At 51.8% G+C, this 12,785-nt stretch overlaps 1 protein-coding gene across 2 annotated transcripts in view; it reads right to left on the bottom strand.

The window, feature by feature from the left end:
* Angpt4 (angiopoietin 4) overlaps positions 1 to 12,785 on the bottom strand; it is a 41,871-nt gene that overhangs the window by 11,212 nt on the left and 17,874 nt on the right. For both annotated transcript variants that reach the window (XM_004667981.2, XM_045156640.1), the window contains 3 exons: positions 9,687 to 9,842; positions 7,510 to 7,631; positions 2,079 to 2,329 (listed from right to left, as the gene is read on the bottom strand). In XM_004667981.2, coding sequence (XP_004668038.1) covers positions 2,079 to 2,329; positions 7,510 to 7,631; positions 9,687 to 9,842 — 529 coding nt within the window. The remainder of the gene's footprint in view (positions 1 to 2,078; positions 2,330 to 7,509; positions 7,632 to 9,686; positions 9,843 to 12,785) is intronic.

Below are 12,785 nucleotides of genomic sequence, written 5' to 3'. Positions count from 1 at the left end.
GGGGGGTGTGTGAACATCAGTGAGAAGCCAGGAGGCCCACTGGGGGGCTGAGACGGGACTTCCTGTGCGGGCCTTGTGCCTAGACTTTGCCTTCTAAATCCCAGCTCTGGGGACATTGTCTAAAGGAGGCCCTTGGTCCATACCAAGGCTGGTGGTGCACTGGAGAGGCAGAAGTAGGAGGATTGCTGTGAGTTCAAGGTCACCCTGAGGCTGCATAGTAAATTCCAGGTCAATCTGGGCTAGAGCGAGACCCTAACTCTAAAATTAATAGCACCAACCACTACTGTGTTGTTAAGAGTTTTTTTTTTAACAACATTCACCACTACTGTGTTCTACCAGGGGCATTTTGGAGTCCAGAAAATGATCTCAGGGCCCAACATAAACATAGGATGCACTGGTATGGATGCACACAACAGAGTTTGGACCTATTCCCCCCGCCCCTTCTAACCAAGGACACTATGCTGAGCCCAGCCTGGGGTATATCCTCACCTCGCTCTCTGTGTACGAGCGCTGGGAGGTTTGGATTCATTGTATAGGTGAGAAGTTAAAAGGCTGCGCAAAGCCTCAGTAAAGGAAGGTGTGCCATAAGGGAAGGAGTTAGGGTTCGACTCTGGTCCACTCCACCGCCTAGCCAGCGCCCCCCTTGCCACACCCCTCCCAGAGTTGGGTGTGCAGACAGAGCAGAGGAGGCTGGGCAAAGAGATGCCTGAACAGATTTTTCTTTTCTGCTAGTCTGTGTTCTGGTCCTTCTCATCGCATGACCCTGACTCTGAGAAATGGGACCCTCATCCTCACCCAGGTCAAAGCCCTGTAGACTGGCCACGTTTGCCAGGCTTCAGGGTGCCCGGTTCTCATGCCCCAGGTCCTTCGGCCTCTGCTGGATACCTGATCACTGATCCTCTTTTCTGGTGATTGTGGGACAGGAGGACAGATGTTGGGACAATAGGTGCTCAAGATGAGGTGTCCAACATGTCCTCTTACCAATTGGGGGGGCAGACATTCATCTACAGTGGGAGACTGGGGAGCCATGAACCTGCGAGGAGAGGCAGCAGCCCAGACTCTCTTCTTGGGCTGAGCCCTGAGAGAGCCACACATGGGATTCATTTGGGCCGCTTTGCTGCCAGGGCTGCACACAAACCCGTAATGGGTCTGGGTCACCCCGCATCTTAGTTTGGAGGGCATCCATCTCCTTTGTTTGCGGCTGCCCTGGTCTTCTGGACTTGGAGAGGAGTCGTGGCGGGTCCGTCTGCCCCAAATCGCTTTCGTCCCGGTCCTTGTCACGTGCTAGAACACCTGGCACCTTACAGGTGGTCTGGTTGTAGCAGGAGCCTCTGTGGTCTTTCCCACCGAGGCATTGCCCGCTCAGAACTTTCAGTTCAGCTTTCCTAAAAGTAGTCCCACCCTTCCAACTTCTTCTGTCCCCTGCTGGCCTCAAGCTGAAGCCCTCTCTCCTGAGCATAGTCCCTTGGGTCTTCTGAGCTGCGGAAGTTGCAGACAGGCAGCTAGCACAGTACTTGGCACACAGTAGGCCCTCAATGAACAAGCATTTCCTTCCCCTTCCCCCCGAGACCCACAGAGGGGTGGTGTTGTGTGGTGTTGTCTGAACTTTTTCCCCCCTCCAGACATATAACATGATGCTGTCTTGGAATAAAGAATTCTCTGGTCCAGTGACCATGGCAGATGTGGAACAAGACTGTGATGCCAGGTCAGTGGTCCCAGTAATGGAGCTCTTGACTCTCCTAAGTGGATGGAGGAGGGGAGGGTCACAAGACCCTCACTTGGGATTCCGGTGATTGCTCTCTTCCCAGCCACAGTGAACAGACGGGGGAAACTGAGGTCAGGAGTGGGACAGGGGCACGTCAAGAGCTCTCATCAGGTCAAGGGTAGTCTTGATTGGTCTTTCGGGGCTGTTGTGACTTACCGGATTATTGTGTTTGCTATTTCTCTTTTTGCAGATGGCAGGGGAGGGTGGAGCTTCCCCCCACGATGGGTCCCAGCCCCACAGTGGCTCAGGAAGCTATATAGGTCCTCCCTCCCATCTCGTACCCTCCTCCTCAGCCTGGGCAGCCCCGGCTCACCCGGCCTGTGGCTCTGATCTTGGTTCTGGGTCATGATGTGCATCAGGCGTTGCATGAACTCCACCAGCTGGCGCTGCTGATGCTGCAGGAAGCTGGAGTTGCTATTGGCAGCCCGCAGGCCATGCTGGAGGCTGGCGAGCGCGCTGCTCTGGTGACTCAGGAGGCCTCGAAGCCGCTCCCGCTGGTCCTGGAGGCTGGCCATCTGGGCCTGCTGCTGCGTTTCCAGGGCCTGCAGCCGAGTCTCCAGCGCGCTGCAGGGTGGGACACAAAAAGGTTGAGCCCGCTGTCCTCATGCCAGACGTTCACCCCTGACGTGCTTCCCCTGGGTCGGGTGTGACTGAGATGCCTAGAAGTTCAGAGAGACTGACTCACCGTCACACAGCCTGGCAGCCTGTGCCCACAGTGGACATAGATAGACGAGAGGAGGCCCCAGAGAGACATGAATTTGGGACCAGTAAAGAAGTGAGGTCAGGCATGGTGGCACACTCCTTTAATCCCAGCACTCGGGAGGCAGAGGTAGGAGGATCGCCATGAGTTCAAGGCCACCCTGAGATGACAGAGTTAATTCCAGGTCAGCCTGGGCCAGAGTGAGACCCTACCTCGAAAAACCAAAAAAAAAAAAAAAAAAAAAAAAGAAAAAAAGCGAGGTCAGGTGGAGGGGTGCAGTGACAACCAGGTAGCCATGATCAAAGCTCAAGGGCACTTTTGTCCTACAGTAGAGTGTTAGTCTCCAGAGAGCATGGCAGGAGTAGCCTGGGGAGATGACATGCTTACACGTGAGCAAACGGAGACAGCTTTGAAGTTCCACAGCCAGGACTGCCAGTATCCCTGGCAATTTGTGTAGCCATGACGAGGAAGCAGGTGGAGGCATTGGCAAGATGCTCATGAGATGGGGACCAACCTGACACACCAGTGCCAATGGAGAAACCTCAAGTATGGAAGACAAAACGAGAGAGAGAAAGAGAGCCGGGTGTGGTGGCACACCCCTTCAATCCCAGCACTCAGGAGGCTGAGGTAGGTGGATCGCTGTGAGTTCGAGGCCAGCCTGAGACTACATAGTGAGTTCAAGGTCAGCCTGGGATAGAACAAGACTCTGTTTTGAAAAGCTAGGGGAGAGAGAGAGAGAGAGAGATGGCTCAGCAATTAAAGGTGTTTGCCTGCAGTCTACTGGCACAGGTTCAGTGCCTTAGTACCCACATAAAGCCAGATGCACAAACTGGTGCATATGTCCAGAGTTCATTTGCAGTGGCAAAAGGCCCTGATTTGCCCATTCATTTTCTCTCTTCCCCGCTCTCTCTCATAAATAAATAAACAAAATTATTTAAAAACAGAGAAAGAGGAAAGGCATATATGACAGTGCAGTGATGCCAGGCAAGACAGAGCAGGGGCGTGAAAAGACACGTGAGGAGGAGGGGATTGGAGAATGGGATGCACATCTCCCCTAGGCCGGTCTTCTGCAGAACAGGGTGGACGGGCTGGCTGACACTGGAGTTGCTTTGTTTATTCGTCTGCTCGTAGTGGTGGGGATGGAACCCAGCATCTCACATGGGTTGGGAAAGTGGTCTACCACTGAGCCATACCCACCCCCTCTCTTTGATTTTGTGTAGGTCCGTCTCTGTTACCAGTACACAGCATATTCTGGTATCAATACAGAGCTTGTGACTCTGTTCCTCCCCCTTCGGCATTTTGCCCTTGAGATTTCTTCCCGTCTGTGTGCAACGAGACCTGGGAATGTTGGTCATTACCTCACTGGTTGGATCAGCACGAGGCTGGCAACAACCTCACTGTCCATTCACTGGGGACTGGGGACGTAAGTACTGTGGAACACTGGGAGGTTAGAGTTACAGATCCACTTCCAAGATTAAAAAATATGAGGTGCAGAAGGTTGATACCCTACATAGAGGCTTTAAAAGGATCTAAAAAGGGGGGGGGATGCTGGGGAGATGGCTCTGGAGAAAGCACTTGCCATGCATTTAGGTCTCTAGCATCTCACATAAATACCAGGTGGGCATGGTGGCTTGCCTGCAATCCCAGGGCACTGGAGGCCAAGACAGGGTTCATTGGGGCAAGTTGGGTGAGGAGACTTGCTGGATGGTCTCTAGGCTAAAGTGAGGGACCCTGCCTCGGTAACTCAGGTGGAAAGTGGCTGAGGAAGACATCAACCTCTGGCATCCACCCGTGCAAGCTTACACACACTCAAACACACACACATACATGTATATATACTACCCACATACAAAAAAAAGCATGATGTGAAATGGACCTTGTGGGCATGTCTACATAGTCATAAGACTCTGAAATATCAGCTCAGAGCTCATGGGCTCCATGGAGACAAGGCTTCTGTGTATTTGCGTCTCCCTTCTGTATCCTCAGGGTCCGTCGCCGTGTCTAACCCGGAAGCCGACAAAGCACTTGCTGGTTGAATGAATGGGAGGACATTCAAGGAACCAGGTTCAGGCACCTCGGCAGTGGCTGAGGAGCAGCAGAACTGGGAGAGGGACTTTTCACCCTATCTGGTGGCCATGACCCATTTTCCAGAATAAGAAATGAGTCCCAACAGACCAGAAGGAATTTCCTCCAGGCCTCAAATTATCATGCAAGAAGAACTTGTTGCATTCAAGCTCTAGAATTTTGGCTGTCTTCATGAGTCAAGAGCCAAGTGATGATGTACTCCGTCACCTCTGGGCTACAGGCAGGAACTCAGAGCATTTGGGTGTCCCTGTCCTTGCCAGGCAGACTGAGTGGTGCAGGAATGAGAATTAAAAGCTCAGAGTAGGGGCTGGAGAGGTTGCTTAATGGTTAAGGCCCTTGCCTGCCGAGCCTATGGACCCAAGTTTAATTCCCCAGTGCCCACATAAGCCAGATGCACATGGTGGTGCTTGTATCTGGAGTTTGTTTGCAGCAGCTAGAGGCCCTGGCATGCCCATTCTCTCTCTCTCTTTCTCAAGTAATTAAATTAAAATTAAATTTAAAAAGTCTGAGTGGAAGTGCAGGTCATCTTCTTGGTCTTGTTCTGACCCTGCACATGACTGAGGGTAGCCTCTTGCCCTGTTCATTGGCCTAGGTTTGTTTTAATGACTAGATTTTGCATCTCCTTGAACCCCAGCCTTGGCAGGATTTTTTTCTTCACTAGACTTGAAACCAAGACACAGGCCTTGGATATGAGATTTTGCTGCCTCTTTACATTCCAGGACTTTTTTTTTTTTTTAAGCAGGGTTTTGCTCTGGCTTAGGCTGATCTGGAATTTACTATGTAGCCTCAGGTTGGCTTCGAACTCATAGGGATCCTCCTATCTTCACCTCTTGAATGCTGGGATTCAAGGCATGTGCCACCATACTTGGCCCGGGATTGTTTTTGTCTGTGTAAGTTAAGGCGCTGTCTGGTGCCGTTTGTGTATGATGCAAGACTACCAGTGAGGACCAACCGGGAGCTGTTTCCTCCAGGGTACAGGAGCCATGGATCAGGTAAGCTGTGTTAGTTACAGATATGGAAAGTCAATCAAAGATTATAAGGTGGGGGCTGGAGAGATGGCTCAGCAGTTAAAGACACTTGCTTGCAAAGCTTAATGCCTAGGATTTGATTCCCTAGTACCCACACAAAGCCAGATGCCTAAAGTGGTGCATGTGTCTGTAGCCCATTTGCAGTGGTGCCCCCCATACTCATTTTCCTTCTCTCTCTCCCTCTCTGTCTGTTTGCAAATAAAAAATTTTAAAAAATCTTTAAAAAGATTACAAGGTGGATTGTAGGGTGTGCAAATTGTATTTTTTTAAAATTTTTATTTATTTATTTATTTGAGAGCGACAGTCACAGAGAGAAAGACAGATAGAGGGAGAGAGAGAGAATGGGCGCACCAGGGCTTCCAGCCTCTGCAAACGAACTCCAGACGCATGCGCCCCCTTGTGCATCTGGCTAACGTGGGACCTGGGGAAGCGAGCCTCGAACCGGTGTCCTTAGGCTTCACAGGCAAGCACTTAACCGCTAAGCCATCTCTCCAGCCCACAAATTGTATTTTAATAAAGCAGTGAAAGTTTATAGAATAAAGGAAGAAAGAGACAGTGGCACACTTCTATCATTCTAGCACTTGGAGAGAGAGAGAGAGAGAGAGAGAGAGAGAGAGGGAGCGAGCAGCTGATGCAGGAGATGGTGTGTTCAGGGCCAGTTGGGCTACAGAGTGAGATCCTGTATCAAAAATACCAATGACTGTCCTAACATGGTGGCACACACCTTTAATCCCAACCCTCCAGAGGCTGAGGTAGGAGCATTGCTGTGAGTTTGAGACCAGCCTAGGCTACAGGGTGAGTTTGAAGTCAGCCTGGGCTAGAGTGAAACCCTGCCTCAAAAAAGGGGGGGCTGGAGAGATGGCTTAGCAGTTAAGATGCTTGCCTGTGGAGCCTAAGGACCCATGTTTGACTCCTCAGATCCCAAGTCAGCCAGATGCACAAGGTGATGCATGTGCAAGGTCACACATGAGCACAAGGTGGTGCATGCATCTGGAGTTTGGTTACAGTGGCTGGAGGTCCTGGCGCACCAATTCTCTGTCTGTCTGTCTCTCTCACTCACTCACTCTTGTTCTCTCTCATAAAAAGCCCAGTCTGTTGGACTTGCCTCAGAAAAAAAAAAGAAAGAAAGAAAATCAAACAGGGGCAATTGCTCAATGATTAAAGGCACTTGTTTGCACAGACCGTGAGCTTGGGTTGGTCCAGGTTCAATTCCCTGGTACCCACGTAAAACCAGATACCCCAAGTAACACAGGCATTTTGAGTTTGCATGCCATGGCACGAGATCCTCATGTTCCTGTTCATTCTTTCTGTTCATAAATATGTATATATATTATTATAATATATATATATTAAAAATGAACAGGGACTGGAGAGATGGCTTAGCGGTTAAGGTGTTTGCCTACAGGGTCAAAGGACCAAGGTTTGATTCCCCAGATGTACAAGGTGGAGCATGCTTCTGGACTTTGCAGCAGCTGGAGGCCCTGGAGCTCTCATTCTCTCTCTCTCTCAAATAAATAAATAAGAATAAACCAAAGGCTGGAGGTGTGGCTCAGTGGTCAAATGCTTTCCCAGCATGTGCAAAGTCCTGGGTTCAATTCCCAGCACCACACAAGGAGAAAAGAAAGAAGGGAAGAATGGAGAAAGAATCAAGGTATCCCGAGCTTCATCTCTGTCCATACCCAATATTGGGAGCCAGACTTCATGCCCTCAGTGCTCTGTGTGTTTAAATGGAACACACACTGGCCTGGCTTGCGTGTGTGTTCCAGCCTGGTTTCCGTCCTTGCCCAGCTCAGCATTATCTCAGTTTTGTCCCTAGTCCTCGCTGTCCCTGATAGCTGTCCTTGTTCGGGTCCCACCCCATCCCAGACATTGGCCAAGTCCGGCTTCCCGCTCCAGCCCCGTCCCTGCCAGTGCCGGGTGGCAGTGCCCACCTGTTGCGACCCTGCAGCCGGTGCAGCAAGTGGCCCTGCAGTAGGAGCTGCTTCTCTAGCTTGTTGGTGGACAGCGAGGTTTCCAGCATCTGGATCTCCATGCGCGATGTCTGGTTCAGGACCTGTCGCAACAAGCAGGGGCGTCGGGGTGCTATGTGAACCTCACGGGAGCCCTGGTCAGCTGCCACTCCTGGAGCTTGCTGACTCATTGCTACCCTACAAGCCATTAGCTCCTGTGTTTCCTAGCTTCCCACTGCTCACAGGCCGACCCTCGGTTGATCATGTGCCTCTGAATTTGCCCTCCTCCATTATTGCAACAGCCATGCTGCTTGGGGCATCTTTGACACCCTGCCTCTAATCCATCCACAAGAGCTGTCAGCCTTACCTTCAAAATGATGCTCATCTCTTCCTTTCCCTCCATGGACCCCTCTGCCCTCAGGTTGCATCTGTCGTCTCTTGTCCAGTGTTCTGCACTGGTCTCAGGGCTCCCTTGCCCCCCCATATTTATTTCCTACTTGGCAGACTGAGACAGCCTTTCATGTTGTGGTCCCTCTGCTCAAAATCCTCTGGCCGAGGGCTTGGGATGTAGCTCAGTGGTAGAGCACTTGTGTAATTCGTGCAAAGCCCTGGGTTCAATCCCTAGTACCAAAGGGGGGAAAAACCTCGAGAGTGCATCCTCACCATGGTCTGCCAGGCCCACCCACAGCTCAGGCACCCATCGTCATCTGTCTGTGCTGTGCCAACCTCTCTCTGGGACCCCCAGCAACTGGTCTTCGGGATGCTCCTGTAGCGGGCAGCGTGGCCCCACCTCTGGGCTCTCGCGTGTCATTGTTTTTCCTTGCTGGTCTCTCCCTGGTTCCTCCGTGTCCTGCCTGTATCTCAGTGTCCTTCTGGCCCTGGTGTGTGGACTCACAGCTTCCCGCATTGGGGTGTCAAACACATGCTCCTGTCTGCCATGCTGTTTCCCTGGTGTGGTCCCCGGTCGCTGGGTGACACACTCAAGCTGTTCATCTTGCCCTCTTTCTTGGGAAGCTCCAGTGCCAGGGGGCTTCTGTTTACTGCTATAACCTGGAGCCAGGATCTCCCGTGGTGCTGGCACGCAGTAGGAGCTCAATACGCAGGAGCCTGTGTGTCAAGCATGTGGCTCCCCCTCCCGCTCTGCTGCTCTGTACGCCTGTGGCGTCTAACAAATTCTTTTCCTTTTTAGCTTTGGCACGTGTACGTGTATGGTGTGCATGCATGTGTGTTTCTATGTGTGCGGGCATGCTTGCGGGAGGGGTGTGCGTGGGTGGGCCTGTGTGTGGAGGCCAGAGGTCGGCGTTGGGAGTCATCCTTGCTTGCTCTGCTTCGTATCTATCGAGACAGGGTCTCTCACCGAACCCAGGGCTCACTGATCTGGCTAGTGTAGCTGACTAGCTCGTCCTGAAGATCCTCTTGAGAGCCAGGAATATACGTGTGTGACGTCACACCTGGAGCTTTATGTGGGCTCTAGGGCTCCAAACTCTGAGGCTCTCGTGCTTCTGTAACGAGTGCCTTACCAACTGGGCCATCTCCCCAACATTTTTCTCCTCTTTCTTTCCTTCCTTCCTTCTTTCTTTCTTTCTTTCTCTTTCTCTTTCTCTCTTCCTTCCTTCCTTCCTTCCTTCCTTCCTTCCTTCCTTCCTTCCTTCCTTCCTTCCTTCCTTCCTTTCTTCCTTCTCTCCTTTCTCTCTCTTTCAGCAGGGTTTCATGTAGCCCAGGCTGGCCTCAAACTCCCTATGTAGCTTAGAATGACCTTGAACTTCTGATTTTCCTGCCTCAAGGGCTGGGATCATGCCCAGATTATGCAGAGGAGCCAGGCTCAGTGCCACTCACCTTACCCAGGGCTCAGAGCCTAGAGAAGGTAATGACATGAACCGATCATCAAGAAGGGGAGATGGAGCCAGGCGTTGTGGCGCACACCTTTAATCCCAGTGCTCGGGAGGCAGAGGTAGGAGGATCACCGTGAGTTCAAAACCACCCTGAGACTACACAGTGAATTCCAGGTCAGCCCAGGCTAAAGCAAGACCCTACCTCAAAAAAAAAAATAAAAATAAAAATAAAAAAAGTAAAAAATAAAAAAAGAAGCGGAGCTCAGGGGGCTGAAGATGAGATGGCCCCGGGCTGAGCAGCCTGGCCCCTGGCTTGCTTCCCGTTACCTGAGCCTCCATGGCGGTGAGCTTGCGGGTCTGCGCCGTGGTCTGGTTCACGAGGCTGGTGCCCAGCTCGAGCATGGCGGCCGTCTGGTTCTGGCCCACATGCTGCTGGGCCTGTGCCATCTCTGATCTCAAGTTCATCTGGATGGATTGCTCTAGCTGTGGAGAGATGAGGGCGGGGTGACAGTGTGGGGGCTTGGGGAGACCTCGTGTCCCTCCCACGTGCTTTCATGGCAAGGTACTGAATAGCCAGGTGCAGGAACCTAGCTCAGAATATACCACATCATGCCTCCACCTTTCAGAATATCCAGTGGTTTTTCTCTGCCTCCCTGCCTCTACCATGGCTCAAACACAGTATGACCCCCGCTGGGCAGCCAGAGGCATCCTGTTAAGCCCAAGGCAAGCCACATCCTGGGTTCGCACATCAGGGGAAAAACTGAAGTCCTCACTGACAGGTTCCTCCACGATCAGCCTCCATCGTCACTCTCATTTTCTCCCTTCCTTTCTCTCTCTTTCCCCCCTCTCTTGCTCTCTCCCTTATTCTACTCCAGATTCATTATTCTACTCCATGGCATGCCTAGTACAGCAAGCATGCGCCACGGTTAGGGCATCTGTACAAGCTATTCCTGGAATGGCTCCCCAGCATCCACTCCCACCCTGACGGGTCTCACTCCCCCAAGGTTGCTTCACACACGTCTCACTCCCTGGCATGGTGCTGTGTCTCTCTCTGTCTTTTCTTCCTGACCCTCTAGAATGTCAGTCACACGAAGTCAGAGAATTGGTCTTGCTCAATACTTCATCTCCACATGTGGCTCTGTGTTCACAGAATTGATGAAAGAGGAGGGCAGCCAGGGTCAGAGGGGAGTTCCCTTTGTGTCATGCCCTCTCCCTGGCTTCCCAGGGGTACACCAGCCAGCAGAGGATGGGCGCATAGCTCTCCCTCACACAGGTGGACTTTCTCTCTTCTAGTCGCTCTGTCTGCCAAACAGGGCGGATCCCTCAGAGTCCAAGTGCTCTGCACCCCATATGCTGGCTTCCTTTCTTGGATGGGGCTGTGCTTTCCAAGGCGCCACGATGCTAGTCTGGCTTGAAGTGACGGTCAGGTTGGAAAGGTGAATAGCGTTCTCAGGCTCCGTGTCCATGGGCAGACTTTTTGCCATTCCCTGCTGCCTGCACACTGCCTGGGCTCCGTCTACCATGGGGATACCCGGGGTTCCTGGCAGTCCAGCAGACTGCTCGTAGGGGCCCTTTGGAAGGCTAGGGCACCCCAGGGAGGGGTGGGGAATCTTGGTTTGGGGCCAGGCTCTGGTTTCTTCCTCCTTCATGTGCCCCCCCCTTCCATCCCATCTCAACTATCCACCCTTCCCTTGTTCCCCCCAAGGCTCTGGAAGGATCTCACTGAGTTCTCAAGGGTGGAGTGGTCCTTGGGGCAGCTTCACTGGAACTAGCTAGATATGCATTTCCCAGCCCAGCCCAGCACTAGTGGATGTGGAAGGGGTGAGGGCAGGCGGCTGCCCGAGTTAGCAAGCCCCTAGCGGAAGCTTCTGAGGCTTGTGGCGGGGCGTCAGGGAGGGGGGACGAGCACAATGAGCCCTGGAGCTTCTCCTTCCCCTGCATCATCCACCGCAGCCCAACCCTTCCTTGAACACATGGGCACATGCTTACAGCTGCCATCTAAATACCATTCTGCCAACCTCCTCCCATCTCTCTGCTTCCTTCAGAACACATTGTGAGTAAGCTATGTTGGTTTTTCTTATCTTCATGCCCTCCCTCCCTGCTTAAAAAGTTAATATAAAGGAGGTTGGATAGATGCTCAGTGGTTCAAGACAATTGTTTGCAAAACTTGGTGGCCTAAGCACAATTTTCAGCCACCCACATAAAGCATTCCATTGCAGTGGCAAGAGACCCTGGTGTGCCCACATGCACACACACACACACACACACACACATGCAAATATATATATATTTTTTCTAAAAAGGTGAATATATGAGTATGGTGTATTCTGCATATAAAAGGATAAAGAATGTAACCAACATCTCCCCCCTTTTGTTTTATTTTTATTTATTTATTTGAGAGTGACAGACAAAGAGAAAGAGGCAGATAGAGAGAGAGAATGGGTGCACCAGGGCCTCCAGCCACTGCAAACAAACTCCAAACACGTGCGCCCCCTTGGGCATCTGGCTAACGTGGGACCTGGGGAACCGAGCCTCGAACCGGGGTCCTTAGGCTTCACAGGCAAGCGCTTAACCACTAAGCCATCTCTCCAGCCCAACATCTCCCCCTTTTGTTGAAGTTTTCTGTTTTTTAAAATTAGTTTTTCTTAGTTAACATTCAAAAGGATGGGCTGCATCGTGACATTTTAATACAGTTACATCATTTGTTTTGTTTTCATTCTCCCCCTACCTCACTTCTGGCCCCCCTCTTCCTTTTGCTGGTGCTTTTCTTCCTTCCTAACAGTCTCTCCTTTTGTATAACATGCATTCTATTATCTTCTCTCATTCCTCCTTCTTCTCCCTCCCCTTTAGACCATTTCCTCCCAATATCAATGATGCACTTTGGCAACCCTCTGTGCCCTGGAATGACTCTCCCTCTCTCTCTCTCTCTCTCTCTTTTGGTTTTTCAAAGTAGGGTTTTGCTCTAGCTCAGGCTGACCTGGAATTCACTATGTAGTTTCAGGCTGGCCTCGAACTCACAGTGAGCTTTCTACCTCTGCCTCCTGAGTGCTGGGATTAAAAGCATGCACCACCACATCTGGCCCCCAGAGAACCTCTGTAACTCACCCCGTCCTGATCTCCTTGACCCCCACACTCAAGGCGTGCTTCCAGGTCCTTTCTTACTAGCTAGTCACCAGCACAGTCCCTGGACACACTGCCCGATGAGCCCTCTTCGCCCCTCCCTCCACTCCCTGGGCACCCTTTGACTCATCCCTCATCAGCTCCTATGATGGTGATGGTGCTATTGTGGGCCAGCCATGGGCCTTGGCCTTCCCGGACCTTCTTCCCCAAGGCCAGGGTCCTCAATAGCTGCTCCTACTGGAAATAGCTCCACCAGGCTCTAAAGCCCTAGACAGACCTTAACCCTGACGTCTTCTTTTTTTTTTT

This window comes from Jaculus jaculus, chromosome 8 (assembly GCF_020740685.1).
Source record: "Jaculus jaculus isolate mJacJac1 chromosome 8, mJacJac1.mat.Y.cur, whole genome shotgun sequence".
Classification (NCBI taxonomy): Eukaryota; Metazoa; Chordata; class Mammalia; order Rodentia; family Dipodidae; genus Jaculus; species Jaculus jaculus.
This window is presented reverse-complemented; position numbering and strand designations above follow the sequence as displayed.